The 24,036-nt window shown below is 35.4% G+C and overlaps 1 protein-coding gene across 2 annotated transcripts in view; it reads right to left on the bottom strand.

The window, feature by feature from the left end:
- Nucleotides 1-18,651, bottom strand: part of LOC145686720 (vesicular glutamate transporter 2-like) — a 49,156-nt gene extending 30,505 nt beyond the window's left edge. The window contains exons 1-5 of one of the 2 annotated variants that reach the window (XM_081760323.1): nt 18,455-18,651; nt 14,877-15,021; nt 8,398-8,551; nt 7,013-7,246; nt 4,299-4,473 (exon numbers count right to left, since the gene is read on the bottom strand). In XM_081760323.1, the coding sequence (XP_081616449.1) occupies nt 4,299-4,473; nt 7,013-7,246; nt 8,398-8,551; nt 14,877-14,977 (664 nt within the window). In that variant the 5' untranslated portion in view covers nt 14,978-15,021; nt 18,455-18,651. The remainder of the gene's footprint in view (nt 1-4,298; nt 4,474-7,012; nt 7,247-8,397; nt 8,552-14,876; nt 15,022-18,454) is intronic. The other variant, XM_081760324.1, reaches the window with a different exon arrangement.
- Between the last annotated feature and the right edge of the window lie 5,385 nt (nt 18,652-24,036).

Genomic DNA, 24,036 nt, shown 5'->3' with positions numbered 1-24,036 from the left:
TATACAATTAAATTTACTGAATTCAACATAATGCTAGGTTTCAGGATTATTTTGTATAACTGGAGTGTGGATTGATTCTAAGTATTGTTGAGTTTAGATGTATTCCAAGAAAGTGAAAACTGCACCTAATGGCAACGAAAATGTTTCGGGAAGCTTACTGTCTTTCTAGAGTAATAACATACATTTAATACCTTGTGTGGAATTAAAAATGTAAGTTGTTCATTAATCCCTAATTCATTAAAGTTTCTATGTAACTTTTGCAAAACAAGCCTCATTATTCATTACTGAGTAAAACAGGATTAGTCTAAAAGAAATAGACAACTTTAGTGGTCCCCCAAATGAAGAGTTTTAATTACATGGTAACGTAACTTACATGAGTTGTTAGGGTACATTTGGAAGTGGTTGTGATACAACTACAGATGTTCTATGTGTGATCCTTTGGTTACACGGGAAACATCTAGTCTGTAGTCCAATTCTTCCCAAACAGGCATCAAAGTCTGACTGTCCACCAATGCAACAGCATCTCTGATTCATTCTTTCAGTTCCGTCAGACTGAGGGAGAGGAGGGAACATACACATTATCTTTTCTGAAACCCCACAGAAAGTAATCACACGGTATGAGTTCTGGACTTCATGGTGGCCATTGAGTCATAGCTATGTTCTCATCAGTTGAACGGAAAATCCACCGCCTAGGATGAACTTCGTCAAGATAGCCCCTTACATCGGTATGCCAGTGAGGTGGGATTCCATCCTGCACAAAAATGAAATTGTCACTATCTTCTTCAAGTTGCGGCATCAACCAAAGTTGCAACATGTCAAGGTACGTTCTTCCACTAACAGTTTCTTCTTGAAAAAGAACGGTCCATACACCTTTTTGGGCGATACAGCACAAAACACGTTAACCTTTCTGAGTCCCTAATCTGCTCTGTTTACGATATCACTAGTGTGAAAGGTTGATTCGTCCTCAAATGTAAGCAGCTGAATGAGGTCATCTTTTTCTTCACAAAGATTTTGTATGAACACGCAAAACTGAACGTTGCTGTTTGTCACTTTCATTGAGACTTTGCAGTAATTGCAGTCGCTATGGATAGAACTTGAGACGTTTGCATAGAATGTTCCAGATAGTCTTTTGAGGGATATCAAGTTCTTTTTCTGCACATGTCATTGATTTCTTCGGACTACGAGCGTAGCTCGCACGAACGCGCTCAACTATTTCATTTGACACTGGTGGTCTTCCCGTGGATTTCTTCTTATACAGACAACCTGTTTTTTTCAAATTTATGCACCCAGTCATAAATGGACTGTCGTGTGAGTGGTTCTTTCCCATACTTTGTCCTAAAATGACGTTGCACTACAGTAACTGAATTTGTCTTGGCATATTCCAGAACACAGCCTTCTCAACTTGACTCGCCATATTCCTCCAAGCCACGTTAATGTCAAGTTCGAAGGCAGGGCTGCTTACGTCACACACCCGTCATTGAAACAAAAGAAAAACTGTCAGCCGCAAAACTTATGTATGCATGTACCACCGGTAAAATCTTTTTGCTCAAAAAAATTTATACATAGTATAACTTGTCTATTTCTTTTAGGTTAACCCTGTATTATCCTTTCTATTTGTTTGTTTTGCAAGTTTGTTATTAAATAATCTGATCACACAATTTTCCAGACAGGATTTTAAGATGTTCATGAGCAAGAAATCAAATCTCTTCTTACACTTTCGTTGTTTAAGAATACAAAGAACTAGTACCTACTTCCCTTGCTCTTGTCAATTTCCTTAATAAAATATGAAATAGAATATATAGTTTTTTAACTGAAAAATATAGTATCATATTAATTATACAATGAAAAATATAGTATCCTATTAGTTATACAACCTTTCGACAAACAAAGTGTTAGCATCAACCAGGTAAACTAACACTGATATACAAATATTCAAATCATGCCTTGCCCCCCCACTTTTAACGGCCAATCGCCGCCACTGAGTAATGTGTCACTGTTAGGAGTACATGTCACCGTTAGAGGAAGACAAATAATAACAGGGTGTATTAAAAAGGACTTTACAAGTTTGAAAACTCATACTGATTTACTCATGTATATACCTTACAGACATGGTTTTGGTGTCATTTTGTAGCAAAATACATCAAGCTTTGACTCACGTAGTACACTAGTTAAGAAACAAGCCACCGCAAGCGCTAGCAGCAGTTGCATCAAAGATGGCTGCCTTTACAGATCCCGAGCGTGCTAGCTGTGTGTTTTGGTTTGAAGAATCCAAGTCTGCGACAACGTAATTTTCGTACAAAATATGGTAAAGATCCTCACAGTAGATCTACTATTTATCAGTAGCATAAGTGTTCTATGAAACTGGATGTTCGGTAAGACACAACAAATCTTCATGTCGTCCCCGTACATCTGAAGACGTTGTTGAGAAAGTAAGACAAAGCTTTGTCAACAGTCCTACAAAATCAACTCGGCGTGCTTTTCGACAGCTGGGCGTCCAACACATGACAGTTTGGCGTGTGTTAAGAAAACGGTTGCATCTCAAATCATATAAACTACAAATGCTGCAAGAATTAAAAGACACTGATAGCATTTTTCCTAAGGAATTTTGTGTGGATTGCACGGATGTTTTGGAGTTGTGTGCGCCGCATCACCAAGGGAAACTACATTCAACATCTTTATGTGTAAGGTAGAAAACTTCATTTATTTATTTATTTTAGGAGGCTTAGGTGGCCAGATCATGTAGCTAGAATGGAAGAAAGTAGAAACGCTTTCAAAGTCTTGACTGGAAGACCAATCGGAAAACGACCATTAGGAAGACCTAGGCGCAGATGGGAGGACAATATTAAGATGGATCTCGCAGAGAGAGGAATACAAAGTAGAAACTGGATGCAGTTAGCTAAGGATAGAAGTCAGTGGAGAGCTTTTGTGAACGCGGCATTGAACCTCCGGGTTCCATAGGCCGTAGAGTTAGTTAATTATTATTATTATTATTTTGCTACAAAATGACACTAAAACCACGTCTGTAAGCTAAATAAATAAATCAATATGAGTTTTCAAAGTTATAAAGTTCTTTTTGATACACCCTGTATATTTTAAATTACATTTCATTAATCTTCTGGAAGGGAGAGGGATGAGTTCCGAAAGTATAGACTACGCCCAAGAGTGTGGTAACCCGTCCTGATTCTCTGATATTTTTCTTTACTGTTTCCAGAGGTAAATACCTTGATTAACACTACAACCTTCTTTCTATAGCGAATGAAACAAATGTCAATCAACTACAGTACTTGATATTGAAAATAAAACAGTTTAGTCTATAAGTAGGCTTTGCAGGGTTCAACTGCTTTTTTTTTTTTTTTTTTTTTGTTTTTTTTTTTTTTTTTTCGTATCTGACCACCATCTTTATCCATCTTTTAAACATCCACTTGTTAAAGTATAAAAAAGAAACAGATTTGCTTTTCATTCAATACACTAACCAGCATTTGCCTGAACCTGACAGATTAAATGAAATCAAATGCCAAGATTTCCTGAATATGTTAGTACTGAATCATTTCGCTCAGTCCATTGAATTTGAAACGGTTTACTGAAAATTTCTCTGGATTTATGATACCTTAGTTTTGGAACAAGGAATTCAGACACACAATATTTCTAGACTTAATTTTTCTGGCTAGACTGGCCATATCTGCCACCATTCTCTCGAAGGCAAACTTAATGGCGAAAGACATATGCCAGAGATTTCTTTGCAGCTGTGATTCAAACATTGTTCTGGCTAGGCTAGGCACATCTGGCACCATTCTCTAGAAGACAAACTTATGCCGAAAGACATATGCCAGATATTTCTTCGCAGTTACGATCAAACATTTCCCTAGGATGAAAATACCGGATAACTTAAGGCAAAGTAGTAAAATTCGAATTATTCGTATTTATAGGTCCGAATGACAGTATGTTTCTAAGATTTATTATTTCAATTTAGCTCTTCTGTAACAAGAAAAATCGATTATATTCGTATTTCATGAATTCAATCAACCTCGGTGATCTTAGTAAGGAACAAATTGTCTTCATATAATGAAGTCGGTACTTCATTCTGGGGCACAATATTTCTACAAATGAATTCTTCTTTACATTTTTGCCCAAATTGCTATCCAAACATATTATCTTAAGGATTTTATCTAAAGATGATTATACTCATGTGATAAACTGACTTCTTAATGAACAGCAGATAAGTTCAAATTATTCAGTCTATGTTGTCGGATTTACAACAATACAAGAACTGATACCGATGAACTGCAATTTACACTTACCAAACACATAAAAAACAGACGGCCATCCCCACGATTCTGCGAGTACTCCAGAAATAGGAAGAGAAATAACAGTTCCAAAGTAACTCCCAGAGAAGGCTATGGTGACCAATTTGCTTCTTTCCAACGGCGGTGCCCAACGACTCCATACTGCATGGATTGATGGATAGGTAACACCCTGAAAAAAAAAAAAAAAAAAAAAAAAGTCATAAAAATCGAAATCGGATAAACATGTAGAACAATATTCCAGTAGATGCACTACGATCCCTTACTTTTATCATGAATGTTTTGGAGTTCTATAGTGGTTCCCCAGACATTCCAGGTTTCCCAGATCAGTAGACAATCTGGCTTACCTTATCAGACACATTATTTTTCCTAAGATTGCTCACTCTCGTGTTCATATATTGCTTGGTTATTACCACCGCTTTCCTTCTTATTTGATTTCTTTCTTCTTTTTTTATATCCCAAAATAGTCTGTTCCTCCAAAAACACTAGTTGTCTTGCTTCTTTTTTCCTCTTTCACTCTGAACTAATATCCTACGCTAGAACACTTCACCTATTCTTCCTTTAGTTAGATAATATGCCAAATGAAGACAATTTCACACAAACTAATAAATAATAAGTGTTTGCCTTGGTCAGAATTATTTAAGTCTGCTGAACGTCAGTTACTCGCACGAGAGAAATAGGTTTATGGGAAATATTTGAAAAATGTATAGGATTCTTTTCCATTTATTTCATCGCAATGGAACGCTCTAATCCCAGCACAATCCTAGTATTCAAAAATGCTTTTCAAATGGCGCAGCCGATATTCTTCACGAAAACTTTAAACCCCTTTCCCGTTTCCTTTCCTTTTATTCCATCGTAATGGAACGGTAAAAAACCATCTCAACCCAAATTTAAAAATGCTTTTCAATTGGTGCAGCTAGTATATTCGGTGAAGTCGCCCCCCGTAAATACGCATTTTAATCAAGGTGTAATTCTGAAAATGATTAGTGTTGTAATTGTACTATATTTTTCCGTAGTTTCTTCTTCCCTGATTGCTGTAAGTTTTTTTCGTTGTCTAACCTCTTCTGTGTGATTTCCTCTTCCTCTGCTGTTCTAACTCTGTTACTAGACATAGCATGCGTCGTTTTTGTTTCTAAGTTTGTTCGATTCCTTGCTGGTAATGTGTGATTTATGTTGGAAATCTACGTTAGAAACAATGGAAAAATATTGTATAATATGCTCAGAGTTCCTACTGGTTTTGAACAAAAGAATTCCAACTTTTCCCTGACTTTCCATGACTCTTCATAGAAATTCCTTGACTACAGGAAATTTCTATGGAAACGGTCTCCTCCTCTCCCTACAACCAACCGTTTCTCACCAACGTGGAAATTTTCCTTTGATATGATGATTAATCACTAATGTTATACATATTCATTTATTTATTAATAATGTTATACATCCCCGACTTTCCAGGTTGTAGGAACCCTGTTAATGAATCCATTGTTGCTGAGCTATTTTGATTTTGGCATAAATTTTGGACCACCGCTACACCTTTGCTGTACTAATTTTAATCAACGTGACATGATAAATAACAATAATTACAGCGGAGTCTCGATAATTCGAACTTGGATAATTCGAAATATTGGATAATTCGAACCGAAGTCCATTCCCCTTGAAAACTGTATTGAAAACAATAGTAAAATATCGTGGATAAATCGAACTTTGAACCTATGTTTTGGATAATTCGAAGTAAATACAGTTGAAAATTTTTAATATTGGACAGATGTAAACAGAGAAATACAGTTTTAACGTGCTTTCAGTTATCCAGATGCAGCCATAGAGAAGAGTAATACAAAAGATAAATAGAAAATCTGTGTAATGATAAAGATGAAGGTGAGTTGGGGAAGAAGTAAAGATAGAGAATGTGTTCCAATCTAATCTTGTTTCAGAATTGGTTGAAACTTTAAGATGAATTATTGATAAAGTCAACCAAATGTTATTAATATCGTATTCCACGCAATACATGAAATTCAGGATTTATTGACCGTGCAAAAACAATCAAATTTAAGCAAATGAGGTTTACGACTTCTTAAGAGTGAGAACAGAATATTCAAATTGTTACTGATGTTTAATTGTTTGGGCTATTCAATGTATGTTGTAGTGTTGTACGTAAACATATTTTCCATTGTACACGTAGTTTGAATTATGTGGAGTCAATGTCGTTTGTTAGTTTGCGGTATTCGATCACGCAAATAATAAGCTGTTTAAAAGGTAAAGTCTACTCCATATGAATATGTTTTTGATGCACAGTACTTTGGTTTGTTTGTTGTTATATATGTGAAAATGAATGTTGTTGGATAATTCGAATTTTGGATAATTCGAAGTTTTTTCGTGTCCCCTTGGACTTCGAATTAAAAAGAGTCCACTGTATAAAACAATTCGAGATAGGTATAGTACCTATGTTTAAAACTCATGTTAATCTGTTCAGCTCTTTCATCCGTGATTCGATCACAAACAAAATTACATTCATTTATTATTGGTATAGCTGTGAAACATCATCACACATGCTAGTCGGAGACATCTTAAGAGCTAAGTAATATTAAAGTTTTTTTCTTTTTTTTTAAGGTGTATTATAGAATTTATATTGTGCAGTAAACCTAAACAAAAGAAAAAATGCATTGCTTGGTAAATCTAAAGAAAGAAAAAAAAAACTTATCAGCACAGTACCTTACCTCAAATATTCCTTCAATTACTCGAGCTACAATCAAGAGGTAAACGTTAGCTTTGGCCAACAGTGGGGTCATTAGGGTAAAAATTGCCGTCACTGCTATTCCAACACCGAACATTCTTTTCCCTCCAATTTGAGTAGCTAACCAGCCTCCTGGTATTTGGGTTATTATATAACCATAGAAGAAGGAGCTAAGTACCAATCCCTGTGTTTTGGGACTCCAGGGAAATTCTTGCCTCTAGAAGAAAAAATATTTAACTTCAATGTAGTACACATATAAATTCTACTAGGATATATACAGTACAGTGTGTACTAGGAAGTACAGTGAAAGGATTAGTGAAAAACTACTAAGGTAGAGTTTTTTAACGCAGATAAAACTCGTTAGCTCAATACTTACCTATTGTGTGTTCTGAAAATTCCAATTGGAGGATTATATTCCTAGTATGACATCGTTTTGTGAAACGAGTAGCTGTACGGGATATCAATGAATCTTAAGAGCCCGACATACTAAAAATAATACAAAATTTACCATTTTTCTTTTGCTTGATTTTCCTAAGTGAAAAGAGATAATGAAATGCAACTTACCACAATCATAGATAATGTTATTCTACAACAGAAAATGTGAATCTGAAGAATTTTCAGTGTTGCCATCCATAGAAATTACAGTGCTGCCGGAATAACAACTTCCTCAAAAGTTAAGGTTACGGCAGCGATTAGAAGAACGAACTTACTTACATTTGATTAAGTATCATATTATTTTGGTATCCTGTGGACTACTTTTTTAAATAATGTTGTTTAATTTTAATAACTGTATGTTAAAACTATTTTGTTTAATACAAACTAAATAAAATTGTTATTTAAAATTTTCACTGTATAAATCATTTTTCAATTTCAGATACAGAAGCTTTACACAAGAAAATATCAGGATGATCTTATACACTGTAACACGCTCAAGTAAGGTAGAATATCACCGAAACAAATATTTCATTTGATTCTCATCAATTTGTTTTTCCTTATTATTTCAATTTATCGTGTATATTTGTATGTTTATTTTATTATTTGATTATGCTTATAAATTCGGGCTCTACTAATTACATTTATTTTTTTTTCACCTCCCTTCGTAAGCCCCACGTATTCGTGTCGCGATTCCAAAGTTGAGAAACTCTGTAAGCTACCTCATGCTACACCTCTCGATGACCATGTGCATCATGTTGAACTGGGTTGTGTGTTCATATCAATACGCTAACTTTCAGAATTGTCATTTTCGGGTTTTTAGACCAGTGTTCGCTAGCTCTTAAGATCCCCAATCGTCTTACAATAGTGAGTGAACACCGAAAAATCTGTGTTACTGCATTAAAGATAGAATAATAAATATGTGCAGGTACTTACAGTTTGAATAGTTCCATTTTCTATTATCGTGTAGTTACTAGTCATAGCCACAATGGCCACACTTAAATTGACACGTAAAGCATACACATTGCAGAAACCAAGGAAAGCCAAGATAGCGACGACATATCGTCTTGGCATTGGCTTTTTCCAACCCCTGAAATACACAATAATGCAAAAAGAGACGTTATAAAATTTCGAAAGTAAACACCAAAAACAAAAGACCTTTTATTGATTATATAAGGATACAAAGACAAATAAAACATAGTGCTTAGAATTGCATTGAATGAAGAAACGAATGATGAGTGAACTCGAAAGGTACTAGCTTTGCTCCTTCAAAATTACTAGATTGTTTAACAAATTATGTTAAACGACAAATTTTCATTGACAATTTTCAGAATTATACTTGTTAGGTAAGGAAAGGTATTTTGTGGGGATATCATCATCATCATCATTATCGATATTCTGCCATTATTGGCAGGTTACTTGCTGCAATTGGAAAGCTTCCATGCTCAACGGTCTTTGAATAACCTCTTCGTCTTCACGTACGTTTTTCTTGTTCTGATATCGTCCATTAATTGTAGTTCCCTTCGCCCCTCCCTCTTTTTCCTGCCACCATACCCTCTAACACGTCCCTCATGATACAATTCCTTCTCAGCCAATGTCTCAACCAGTTTCTCTTCCTCTTCTTAATAATATTTAAAATTATTCTTTTTTTCCCCACCATTCCTAACACTCTCTCATGCGTTCTCTGCTCGACCCAGCTAATTGTCTCCATTCTTCTCCACACCTACATTTCGAAAGCTTCAAGTTGTTTTTTATCATTTTTGTGTAATGTCCATTTTTCCGACCCATTCAGTGGAGATACAATACGTAGAAATTCAATATATACACTAATAATTAAAAGAAAATCTTGTTGCTCCACAGAATACATATCTCATGTTCTGAACTAGCTATCCAGAGATGTGTATTCTATGGAGTAACAAGATGTTTTTGAGTGTAAATATTTAATTCGCATATATGATATCCCACTAAAAACAGTAATAAGTAGCTTTAAGAATCACACACTTTCTGTAAGTAAATTTTGCAGTATATCTTATAAGCAATGTTCCTTTTGTTCTTCTGTGTAGATATGTTGTTTATTTCATTAGATCTTTGCGCTTCATGTAACAGCTGTGATTCTACCTTCCCAGTAACATGCAGCTGAAAACAGGAAACATATTCAACACGAAGCAAACTAAATAATAATAATAATAATAATAATAATAATAATAATAATAATAATAATAATAATAATAATAATAATAATAATAAATAAATGAATAAATAAATAAATAAACAAGGCTAGAACAATAGAAGTTAAAATTAAACAAAATGCAAAACTTTTGTATCAAGAGCGAGCGCGCGTAAGGTGAGGGAGGCGACTAATACCAAGCTAATGCTATTGCATAAACTGGAGCGTTACAACTTTTAGATTCTGTCCTTTATTAACTTGAGAGAAATGAAAAACAAAGCAGACTAAATATTCAATAAAGAGAAGGTTAACTATAATACGAACAATTCTAATAATTGAGTGTCCTTCCTATTTTGGCCAAAACTGTCCTACAAATTAAAAAAATTTGCACAAAAATATGGATTTCGTATAGCTCTTAAATCTCCTTAAGCTTAGAAAAGTATTTAACAGATACTAAAACTTAATTTTGTAAAAGGCAACGTATATTCAAGAATTTATGAGGTAATTTTATTTGAATATTTCCAGGCATTCGCAGGCATGACAAAAAGAAATAATGACAATTCTCACGCACCAGAGGTGAGCATTCTACCACCGAGGTATTTCTTCAAGAAAAGTTCTTTTCCAATAGAACGTTATACCAACAAGGATATACCAGCATTTCAAGGTATTTTAATACAATCAAAATAAAATAAGAACCGTTATTCTGTGTTAATGATACTGGGATTTAAACTTTTGAACAATTTTCTTAAGTGAGCCAAAAAAGATCAGCAAAAAGTAAAAGGATTAAAAATAGAAAAAAAAAGTACGGGGAGTGATCAGAAAGTAAGGTTACAAAGCCTGCAGTGAAACGTGTATATATCATTTCTAGGGATATAGGGATATACCGATACCACTTTTTCACCGACACCCGATACCGATGCCGATACTTTCAGACACATTTCTTATATATTATCGGAAATTTTCAGAATATTGAAATGATTAACATTGTAATAGCGTATATTACATATAAAGCCACCATTTGACATACAAAGACAAAACGCAGAAGTTCATATTAGGTTCCTTACACACACACACACACACAAAATGTTTCCTCTAAACTTAATCCAGCTCACATAAAATGAGCTAAAATCAGCAAATTCTTACATAGTGTAAACTAAATTCTAAGAGTCAGTGATTGACATTTAGAGCGATAATGTACTTTTGACAGTTACATTGTATTTACTAATCTCTATTATATATATAATGCAAACGGATATTACGTTTACAATTTTTTATTGCTTACAAACTTATGCGTGCTGAATCAGGTGTTGCTGTGTATATCATTTTAAAAAACAAGTAAATAAGAGGGTTATTTAAGCGAAGTCGAAAACGCTAAAAAATATTTATTAACTTAAGAACTAATTGTCTTTAATCAGTGAAAATTTTCTACAAGATATTTTCCAGTTTTATACATTGTTATGAACTTATTCTTAGCCTCTAGTTCGCTTTTCGGAATTCATAGTCTTTTTTTTACAAAAGGAATGTCCATCACATCAAGGAAATCTGTACACATCCGTCTCGCATAAAAACTATATCATTAAATGATATACGAAAAACCTGATGAAAACTTTCTTCCAATTCTGAAATTAGTGTTATTGTAAAATATTATATATGCAAAGTGTTACAAGCCCCTTGATTGTAACTGTATGACTGAAAAAGGAACATAAAAAAAGAACAAGAATAAATTCTATTTAGTTCGTTCAATAATGATTGACACTCCCCCCTATAACTGTTGCCAAGTAGCAGTTTGAAATGTCTGCTGATGTATACATGAAGATAGGCTCTAGTACTATCAAACCCCACTAAATGGTTTTGTTTGTTTCCGTAGGTAGCACATTGTAGCAGCAATTGTTCCAACTTGCCAGGACGCTGGTGGATAGCGAAAAGACAGCATGGAAGTAGACACACATGGGCAAAGGTGGACAGTGTGGTTTCTCTGGAGGGAAGGACTGAATACTTCAGACATCCACAACAGATTATTAGCCGTATGTGTGGACACAGCACCAAGTCGCAGATCCGTGTTTCGTTGGATATCCGAATTCAAAGAAGGCAAAGACAGTGCTGCAAAAAACAAAAGCACTGGGCGCCCTGCAACTGCACTCAGACCAAGCAATGCCGCGCGAGTGAATGATTTGATAATGGAGCACAAGACAATCACGTTTGATGAACTAGAGAAAGAAACAGGTCATCACGGGGTTCCCTCTACACTATCATTCATGAGGATTTGAAGCTGCACAAGGTGTGTGCACAATGGGTGCCTCATGATCTCACCGTTGCACAGAAACAAAAGCGTGTGGAGATTTGCCAGCAGTTGATGCAACAGTACAGTGAAAATCCGACCAAGTTCTTTGAGCGTCTGGTCACCGTCGACGAAACTTGTTTCCTCTACGAGACTCCAGAAAAGAAACGCCAGTCCATGGAATGGAGGCATACTGGAAGCCCTCGTCCCAAGAAGGCACGGATGGGATCCGTTTTCTGGGATCAGGAAGGGATACTGCTGGTAGAATGGCTCCCTCCCAATACGTCCATCGACAGTGAGAGCTACTGCAGTTCACTGCATAGACTCCGCTGACGCATCCAACAACATCGACAAGAAAAATGGGGCCGTGGCGTTCTTCTCCAACACGACAATGCATGGCCACCTGTCAGTCGCCAGACAATTGCCACAGTACACGAACTATGGTTTAGTGTTCATGCATCCTCCATATTCGCCGAATCTAGCTAATAGCGATTATGCTTTATTCGACACAATAAAAGAGAGCATAAGAGGTAAAAAGGTCAACACAAATTATGAACTCCACGCATTTGTCCGCCAGTGGCAGAGAGATACCCCCAAAGAATGGTTTGCTACACAAATAAGGAAGCTTCCAGACCGGTGGCAAAGAAGGTGCATAGACATTGCCGTTGAATACATCTAAAATAAACTGTAATCGTTTGTTCAATAAATGGTTCCTGTGAAAACAATCTAATTGTAGTGCCAATCATTTCTGAACGCCCCAAGTATATATAATGCAAACGGATATTATGGTTACAAATTTTTAGTGCTTACAAACTTATGCATGCTGAATCAGGTGTTGCTGTGTATATCATTTTTTAAAAAAGTAAATAAGAGGGTTATTTAAGCGAAGTCGAAAACGCTAAAACTATTTATTAACTTTAGAATTAATTGTTTTTAATCAGTGAAAATTTTCTACAGGTTATTTTCCAGTTTTATGCATTGTTATGAACTTATCCTTAACCTCCAGTTCGCTCTTCGGAATTCATAGTTTTTACAAAAGGATTGTTCATCACATCAAGGAAACCTGTAACACATCCGTCTCGCATAAAAACTATATCATTAAAAAAATGACATACGAAAAACCTGATGAAAACTTTCTTCCAATTCGGAAATTAGTGTTATTGTAAAATATTATATATGCAAAGTGTTACAAGTCCCTTGATTGTTACCGTATGACTTTGAAAAAGTAACTTAAAAAAAAAGAAGAAGTAAATTCTGTACTCTATTCAAATTTTGTAGAACGTTAGTAAATATGCAAACTAAAAAAGTCGATTTCAAAAGTTCCATTCATTTGTAGTAGTTTCGAAATATTTGAAGACAATTTAGTAATTTGTGACATCACTTGTTACCAGAGGCGTAAATAAGGGCCCCGCAGCCCCCGCATTGCTGGGGCCCCCAAATCGTGATGTAGGACGTAGAGAAGGGGACTCATTCCACGTTGTCTGCGGGGTGGCTCTCAAGCACTTAGTTACGCCACTGCTTGTTACACTAACTCCATTTTCTAGTAGTTGAAATTCAGTAAACGCAAATCACAATGAAGAAACATAAGTGCTTCAGCTATTTCTGGTTTCATTCTACTTCTTAAATTCACGTATATATGTCCACTGATACTAAAGAGACGTTCACTTTCAACTGATGATGGGGGAGCACCGGAATATTTCTCCACAAGCTGTACAAGTAAAGGAAAGCTATTTGCATGATGTTTTCACCGCGATACAGGATCACCATTTCTTAAGTCTGCTAACCTGACTGAGGACCTTTGGATTTTTGTTCACCGTTATTTTGGATGAAGGAACTAAAAATATCAATTGAGTACGCGTAGTGCAAATCGAATACGTACACATGCATAAAGAAATCGATCGTACAATTGATAATGATTTAGAACAACTTTAAGTCTGAAACAAATCGATAAAATATGTGAATGTGAAAGACATTGAAAATAGTTCCGAAAATGTATCGGTAAATATCGGTGTCCATTTGCCGCTACCGACACTTTCAAAAGTGGCGATTATCACCGATATCAATATATCGGCACATCCCTAATTCATACAACAAATACAGCCACCAGATACTACATACATTTGGTCATTTTTCGACATAGTCTCCATATCAGCTGATGCATCATGGAATGAGTTTGAAGATTCTCTCCTGGTAAAAATTCTGTTCTTGCGTGTTCAGCCGTTGTCACGAATTGTTTCACATCCTCGTTTGAAGCGAAGTGACAGCCTCCTAAGTGCTCTTTCAACTGAAGGAACAGGTGAAAGACGCTTGGAGCGAGATCCGTGCTGTAGGGAGGGTGGTTCATCCACGCGAGCCGTGTTCAAATCTGTTGATGCTGCGCTGGATCGGCCACTGCGCTCCTCGTCGGTGATACTTTCTCTAAGGGCAAACTTTCGACACGATTATGCAATATGTTGACGAGATGTTACGGTCTCTTCGTAAACCTCTATCAGTTGCCGGTGAATTTCAGCCACGCTTACGTTTTGCCCACAGAAATCGAATAACTGAGCGGATTTCTTTGCAAGACCAGTTTTTGAAACGAGTCGCCATTTGTGTTTAAATACAATTAGTGCCATACGTGGCGTGTGGCTGAAACTCCGCATAGTTGCCAACTCCAAGTATTAAAATTACCACACACTTCTTATTCCTCTATAACATACGAAACTCCAGAAATATTGGCGTTGTAACCTTAGTTTTTGATCCACCCTCATAATATCACCCCATCTGATCCCGCCTCGTAATATCACCCCCCCCCATTCAGTATTTGATTATCATCTGAATCAAGTGGAGCTCTCTAAACGCTTCATTGATCTCTATATTTTTACAACACACCAATGCAATACCCTATTACGATATAACAAGTATTGTTGCTGCATAAAGCTTTGAAACTGCAAGTAATGGATTCCCAATTGACTATATAACAGACCGTACCATGAATCTGGTGGAACTTCTGATAAGTCCTGACTGAAAGAAGGCTGGGATTTGATAGCAGTTCGTTCTGTGGGAGAGGAAGGGCTCTTGGTTAACTCCATTACGCTGACACAAGGCTCCTTATTTCCACTTAAGCATCATGTACCTAGAAAAAAAAAAAGGGAAATATAAATGCTTACACATCAATTAGTTCAAAATATTCCTTAAACGCAGGCATGAAGTTCGTAACCTACTGAGAACATATTAATTGCTTTGATTTATTAATCATTCTGCAGACAATATTACATGTGCGGTAGTACAAAATGGGATAGAACTCGTCAATGCTTCTCTTTTCATTTACAAAATTAATATTCTATAACAGCCAACTATCAGATACATGTGACTTTTCTATGGACATGATATATAATTCAGTGCATCGTTCTCTTGTGGCAGTTATTTTCTAGATTTTAAACTGGAGTTGATTACTGTTTAACTTGAAAAGCTTTTAAACTGTATAAATATCCAGCACCAATGCCGAAAATCTGGACACACTTGGAACTAAACAAACAAAAAGTACACTAATGTTCACTAATCAACTATATATGACGTTGTACAGGTTACTTACATACATGTAGTAACACGGCATGTTAGTTGCCAATATTTATATTACGACTACAAAATAATGAAACGTTACGTATACTAACAGAGAACTAATATCTTCACTTCTTAGAATACAGCCTGCGTAAAATGTACTGACGTCTACTTAAAAAAATAAATAAATAAATAAAATAAATACGACATTCAATTAATTTTTAAAGGAGACAAATAACTTTTACCTTGCTAATTGTGCCTTAATTTTTTTCTGTACAATTTATCTTAAAGACACAATTAACAAAGTAAGAGTTACACTTATTTCTTTTAAAAATTAGTATTAAAAATGTCAGTACTTTCGGCGGGTATTATTTAGTTTCTTCACCAAATCACATGGTAGTGGTTACGGGATTTAGGATTTTGAATTCTGGGCTTCGGCATCTAAGACCATTTAGCCCTTTACGATTTGAAGGATGACGTCCCTCGACGAGCACACAATCCGGGAAAAGGGAAGGAAGAAAGGACTGGGTAAGGAAGGAAGAGGCCTGGGACTCATAAGCTATATACCAACCCGGCATTTGCCTGATGAGAATGAGGAAAACCTCATTCAGGGTGGCTGACCTGAAACAGCGTGTTACACTTTCTCGACCGAGTGACTCCACCGGGAATTGAACCCGGGATCGCTCGCACCGAAGGCGAGAGCGTTGGCGACTACGCATAGATAGATAGATAGATAGATAGATAGATAGATAGATAGATAAATAAATAAATAAATAAATAAATAAAGAACTTAAAAAAAAGTAACAGTGCAACAATGACAAACAGATGATAATTACACGCGCTGAGTTACTGAAATACGAAGAAAGCTTTTCAATGTGTAACGTGTAACATTTTCCCTGTTCCTTTTTCTTTCATTCTTTCTCTCTATTTCTTGCAAAATTTAAACATTTCAGCAAGATCTTTGCTAGCAGCAAGAAAATGGAAAATAATGACATACAAGCTGTATTTTTTCAGTAGGACCATCTTTTTATAAACACCCAACAATATATACCCACACTGTTTTGATTACAAGTGAATTGCAAACGCAGGTGAAATATAAGTTGGACAAATCAATCAACGCAACGTAAAGGTAAAATCTTTTATTTCATTATTTGTGTGAGTTGCTTGAAAATGAAATCTGTATAGTATTATTTTATAGAAAAATATCTTAAACAAGCATCAGATAAGAATTAAAACAGGATACACACAGGAAGTGTGCCGGTTGGTTAATTTTCAGTACTAAGGCGATATCACACGAGACCTACCTACTATTTAAAGTAGTATAAAGATTACGAATACAGAACAAATTAATGGAACTGTACAACTCACATTTCTTCGTGGAAATAGTAGTCGCATGCCTTCTACAATCTTTTGTTGGGTGACACTCCACTTTGAACAGGTAAAGCTGAGGAGTGCTACAGGAAATCAGAAAATAACTATTCAAAAATTACAGTTCTCTCATTAATTATCTCCTAATGCCTTCCAGTCCTTTATCTTTTGGCGTCTGTTCACCGACTGCGTACAGGTCTATGATACGCCTGCAAATCCATATGCCATATAAACAATTGCTCGTGAGAAAAACACGCACCAACCAATGCTAGGGTATCAGTATAACAGCAGCACATACGGATGTTTGGAGCAGCAGGCACGTCAGAGATGATGGGTGTCCCACAAAGAAGACAAATATGAAAAACAACATCCAACAACCAGTTTTAAGTGGTCACTACAAACTAATTCTAAATTACAATTACATTAGTAATTTATAAACGCTGTTCCTATGTTAACAGATGACTTACATGTTAATCACCTACACAGATAAATTTCTGAAAGTCCATTCTTTCTTTGTCAATTAACAGATTTTAACTACTAAATTTTAAAAATGTACCGTATTCATAATCTGTACCTACAGTAGAATTGGAACCACTGCTCGAATTTGTATTCTAGGTAAAATACCTATGCTGGGCAACGGGTCCGGGATATAGTATACGTAAGACCGTCTGAGTTCCAGAAGAAGCTGGACGCTCATACTTTTAGGGATTATTCATTGAGTATCTACGAACTTAGAAAGGGGGTAACAAACCCACTTTCATTTACTTATCCACTGATACGAAAATAAAAAAGAACGTGCCTATTTGCCCTGGTACTTTATATGCTATAGCGCATTACATTATATGCAACAAGGATTTTGGTCTGCATCATGATATAAATTTTGGTCCATGTTCCGTAAGGGGGTCCAAAGCTACACTGGACCACCTTAAGCTAAGCTAACCTAACCTAACCTAACCTGACCTGATCTAACCTAACGTAACCTAACCTAACAGAACCTAATATAACGTTATATTATGTAATCAAACGAAAATGAATAGAAAGAAGTGGTGTCAAAGACACTGGACCCCCTTAGCGGAACATTGACCTAAATTTTAAAATATTTAACATTTTTCGAATCGAAATCAACAAAATTTATTCTAGAAAGTTAAAATAGAATGTTAAGCACATATAATGAAGACAACGCAGTGATTTAATTTGGTAACGTATAAATATATAATATGAAGTATCCTCGCGCACGGAAGACAGGGGGTTCTCATGTATACTATTACCATAAGAATACATGTTGGGTACAAATGACATAAAAAAAAAATCCACAGAAAAATCTAGCTCTCTCCCAATTGTTTACTTTACACTTAGTATCTAATTATATTCACGTTTAATCTGTCTCTTAATTACCAGATGCTGGAATTGTTATATTTTCCGCACCAATTAGTCCAAAAGTATTTATTACAAAACAGTGTTTGTACTAGAATTAATATTTTCATACTGATCTTTAAAGACATATGTTTTTTTCCTTCAAGCTTTGCGTAAACAAACATTTCCACACCTCCATATGTTTCTCTACGTTATAATGTTTATGGACTTTTTGGACATATTTATTAGCTTCTAAGTATAATATTATAGTGTAAGTAAAGACTTACCTTCATATTGATTATTTTACGCGTGTATCCCTATTTAGAAGCTAAAAATAACATAATTAAATTTTCTTTCTCTCTCCTATTTTCGTAAACACTTCACCTGTTAGCTACCACCTGTCTGTCTTCTGCTTAATTATTCAAAGTACACGACAGTCTGTGCACCCTCAGATTTCGGATTGCATCGATAGATAAAAGGTACCGGAAAAATTGAAACTTGAGAAATTAAAAATTATTAACTTGATTTAAAAGAAAAAAACTGTATTCGAAACATTTTATTAAGAAACAATTGAAAAGAGCGTGCAAATTAAATTTACTCAGTATACATATGGCTTCAAATAATTATAGGTTTTTTTTTTTTTTTTTTTTTAATTCGTGTCCGACTATATTCTCTCTCTCAAGTTATCATTTTTCTATTTTCCTAGATATGCTTAGGCGATGATATTTGTTTCGGAATCCATTGGAAATCTGGATTTTTAGGAATTTCAGCTAGCTACGCTAGGCGAGAGACGCAGAGTAAATTAATGTTAGGATGCAGAAAGTGCAAAAGCACACAGTATTGAAAGACACTTAAAACACCTTAGGCTTTATTTGTATCTGTTTCCGTTAACACCGCAAAATCGTTGGCGATAATAGGCATAGCAGTTATAATTCATTATTGCAAGGTTTGCGTTGCATTATGCGCCGCACTTTTTGCATAGGCTGGTACTGAGTAACGTCCCTTAAGGGAAGTACCGGTACATTTCGGTGTTAGACTTACTATGCATACGCGGTGCTCTCTGACAGTGCGGCTGACATTATATGTGTTGTTTCTGCTATATTACTTCAGCTACAGTTAGGTCGCCCACAAAAATAAATTCTTTTGACATTAGTGTTTCTGTCTGAAGTTATACATTTTTATACATTTGAAGTTATACATTGTTGTGTTTTTTTTTTAAAGTAATAAATCTTCGCAACAAAAACCAGGACCGAGGGACATACCATCCCCGAAACTGTGCATTAGTAAGAAAATGTGTATAAATACTCTTCCCTAAATAAGTTCATTCATAGGAAACATAAATAATTGTTTCCATGCGGGAAAAAGGCAGAAAATTTTTAAAATCATTCTCAAAATAAAAGTAGGAGCTAATGAAAAGAGATTCTTAACAGAGGCCTCTGAATGAGTATCCCAGAGTTAAGATCTAGTTAAATTGTTTTCTCGGAACAAAAAACGAATTTTTACTAATTTTTTTTACAATCTTTCAAACTTATTATTCAAGTCACATTTAATTGCTCCTGAAGACGTTTCTACAAACCTCAGGAGACTTCAATTTGAATTTAAATTATACATTAAAGACAAACTGGTGCAAGAAGTTCCAAATAAACTATCAATAATAGCCGAAACCCTTACCTGACATGGATGTACGTGCTTAACCAGCGAATGAGTATGTGTTATAAATAAAATTATAATTTTAATTCATTTGTGTTTTTCATTTTATGTACAACCAGAAGGTATCCAAACCAAATATAAATTAATGTAATACAATTCTGTTGATGTTGAATAAACTTGTTCTGACAAGTACTATCGCATTATAACGGTGAAATAAAATTTTGAATGAGATGCAAAAGTTTTCAAACTTGGAAAAATTAAACAAAGATGTTCAAATAGAGAAAAAAATTAAACAATAAATTTAAACTAAAATTTCCAAACTAAAAACTTTGTAAAACTTTCTTTTTTTAATATTAAGCAAGGATTTGAAAGTGATTAACCAATCAAACTGCATCAATAATAACTTTCCACTGATTAGCCAATCAGATTTGGACCAGAAATAATGACTTTGGACTATGAGTCGTAACTGCAATCCTAAAATTTTATAACGAAGCAAAAGTTTAGAAACTTTTTTAAAAATTAAACAAAGTTTTGAGTGATCAGTCAATCAAGTTACATCAAGAATAACTTTCCAGTGATCAGTCAGAGTGCACTAAGAATTACTTTTCATTAATAATCTTAGGCAGTGAGTTGCGACTAAAATTCAAAATGGGAAATGGTTGTTGTTACATATTAATTAAATTTAATAATTACAAATCAGGAATCATGTGTCAAAAATTTTCACACAAATAACCTTATATTATAAGTTTTAGTTACAATCCTAAAGCTCAAAATGTGAAGTTTTTATTTATATTAATGGGTTACAATAGTTAGCAATCAGATTTGGTGTTCAAAATTTGAAGTTTGAAGTAAAGATTATCCAATTAGATTTCACTAAAAATAACTTTTCACCAATGACATACTATGAGTTATGACTAAAGTTCAAACCTTGTACCTATCAGGTTTCAAGTCCCAAAACTTTTACATCAATAACCTTAGACTATGATTTGTCGTTAAGTTTCAAAGTGATAATATCATATATCTATTAGGTCATCAACATCATAGATATTCTGCCATTATTTACAGGTCACTTGCTTCAACTGAGAAGCTTCCATGCTCCACGGTCTTCTGCTAACCTCTTCGTCTTCACGTACGATTTTCTACTTTGATATAATCCATTAATTGTAGTCTTCTTCGCCCTCTCCCTCTCTTTCCTGCCTCCATACCATCTAGCACGTCCCTCATGATACATTTCTTTCTGATCCAATGTCCCAACCAGTTTCTCTTCCTCTTCTTAATAAAATCTAAAATTGTCCTTTTCTCCCCCACATTTCTAACACTCTCTCATGCGTTCTCCGCTCTATCCAATTAATTCTTTCAATTCTTCTTCACACCTGCATTTTAAAAGCTTCCAGTTGTTGTTCACCATTTTTGCGTAATGTCCGTATTTCTGTCCCGTATGCTACAACACTCCACACGAAGCATTTTATATGAGTTTTTTCTCAAGTCTTTATTCAAAACAGACTTCTTCCTTGTAAAGACTTCTTTCGCCATTATCCTGTGCTTTTATTTCAGGTTCACATGTCATATAATCACTAATAATACTACTCAAATATCGAAAGCTAGTCACTTGTTCTGTTTTCCCTCCTCCTATTTCTATATTTGACATCGACAGCTTCGTTCCAATCACCATTGCTTTTGTCTTTCTGACATTTATTTTAATCCCATATTCTTCACAGCCCTTCCTCAAGTTTTCTAGGTCAACATATCCAAGTTTGAATTTTGACAGTTTTTTACTCATGAAATGATAGAAGTTTGATCATCCCAATTTACCAGAGTCCTAGAGAACAATTACGATTTATTTGGGGGCAGGGGCGGATCCAGGGGGGCGATCGGGGCGATCGCCCCCCCCAGAAGAGGAAAATTTCTTATTTTATATATATAAATAAAACCCATCCCAAAGTTTGAAGCCCTTAAAAGTAGCAGTATGGCAACCCACCGCCCCCCCAGAAGTCGGTCCTGGATCCGCCCCTGTTTGGGGGGGGGCTTCCTAAATTTTAAGGGTGTATTGAATGTACTTCCCCTAGTCTCAATGTACTCATGTTCAATCAAAGACAATGAGAACTTGTATTGATCCAAATGATTAGGTTGCAATCTATCTTTGTAAACGTTAAGCACTACATCTAAACTTTACACCTTATGCTAATTCGTTTTCCCTCCAAATATAAAGTGTTGCTTTTGACGCTATATTTTCGACAATTTCTATCTATAGAATAGAATATATACAGAACAATCAAATTTTAAAAAGTTTTAGAGAATATTTTCCAGTATTTATTTTTTAAATAATTCCAAAATTTAAGAGGTGTGCTAATGTACCCTTTCCAAATCTAAAAGGAAAGCATTAAAATGCTCATATAATATAAAAGAGTTGATCCCTGTACTCATCATTAAGCATATAATGCACTAAAGCTTCATCAAGGGACCGCGGTGGCTCAGTGGTAGAGTATTCACCTATAGTGCATGGTGTCCCTGGTTCGATCCCCAGCTCGCGCCAAGTGAACTTCGTGGTGGACAAACGCCGTGTGTGGGGGGTTTCTCCCGTTTCCACTCGGGGTTTCTCCCGTTTCCACTCACTTTCTTCATTCCACCACTATTTCTCATCATCATAGTCTTCTTTAACCTAACGGCATAATCGTGGGACGTAAAACTCAAGGATTTAATTTAAAGCTTCATCAAAGATGACATAATAGGTCAAAAACATCCAAATTTTGAGTTTTTGACTAATAAACAGAACAAGCATTGCCAATTAAATTTACGCAAAAACTTAGCGAGAAGATATCAAAAAGTTCGTATCAAAAAGCTGGAAAGAGCAAAGAATCAATAATGTATGAAGAAAACTGAATTATTAATGAAAACGTGGAAGTTACAGTATATGCGAACTTTTTGCGGACGACGGTATATTACTTACTTCTAACAGTGGTACCTATACTCTTTAACAGTGACCCATATATTAGGTCGAGTCATAAATAACTTCCGATGCAGCTAAGTAAAATATATTGTTCGTATCTACCCCCAATGAGTCACCAGGACAAACGTGCTTTTGCTTTCATTAAATAGATGAGGGTTCAATTAAACTTCTGAATACTGTTTGTGGGGTGCACGTTACATGAAATTGTTGTCCGTAACCCCTGAAATGGAGAGTGAAAAAGTTCACAGTCGTCATGTGATGGTTTGAGAATTTAAACAAGGCAAAAATTCGAAAGTGTCAGTTGATAAAATATTTAGTGTACTTAGGTTTATGGTGAAGGACTAATAACCGATCAGGTAATTTGAAATTGCTTTTCCAAATTTCGTTCGGGAGATACGACCTTAAAAGACAAACCGAATGTAGGACGTCCTACTGACCTTGACGACTATCTTTTAAAGACAAATTGGAGCAAAATCCACGTCAATCAACAAGAAATATAGCAGAAAGATTAAATACATCACATTCAACTGTTTGTCACTACCTGGAGAAATTAGGGAAAGTCAGCAAGCAAGTTAGGAGATGGATACCTCACAAACTCAGCGAACGGAATAAAGAAGATCTCACGTCAATCGCTGCAAGTCTGCTCTCACGGGAAAAATTGAGCCTTTTTTGAACAGAATTAAAACAGGCAATGAAAAATGGACTAGCTATGAGAATATCGTCCGCAAAGGCAGTGGCTTGATAAGAATCAACCACCCTTACCAGATCCGAGAGCAAACATTCATGGAGAAAAGATTTGTGTTTGTTTGGTGGAATTGTCGAGGTATAAGTCATCACGAATTGTTGAAGTCAAATTTAACGATTGCTGCGAATATACAGTATATGTTCAGCAGCTGCAAAGAGTGAAAGAGAAACTCCATGAAAAGCATGCTGTACTCGTCGATTGTAAAAGCATCATTCTTTTACAGCAAGGGTGACTTAAGAATACAATTTATTAGTCTGCTTTACCACACCCACCATACTCCTTGGATCTTGCCACGACAAACTACCACCATTTCTGTTCCTTATAAAACTTTTTGAAAGAAAAAACCTTCAATTCTGAAGACCAAATTAGTCATCGTTATCATTATCATCAGGTATTCTGCCGCAACTGAGAAACTTCACGGTCTTCAGCTAACTTCTTCGTCTTCATGTACGATTTTCCTGTTTTGATATCGTTCATCAATTGTAGCCTCCTTCGTCCTCTCCCTCTTTTTCCTGCTATCATACCCT

Source organism: Thermobia domestica, chromosome 5, assembly GCF_964235325.1.
Source record: "Thermobia domestica chromosome 5, izTheDome1.hap1.1, whole genome shotgun sequence".
NCBI classification, from domain to species: Eukaryota; Metazoa; Arthropoda; class Insecta; order Zygentoma; family Lepismatidae; genus Thermobia; species Thermobia domestica.
Note: the sequence above shows the minus strand (reverse complement) of the source record. Positions and strands in the feature narration are given on the sequence as shown.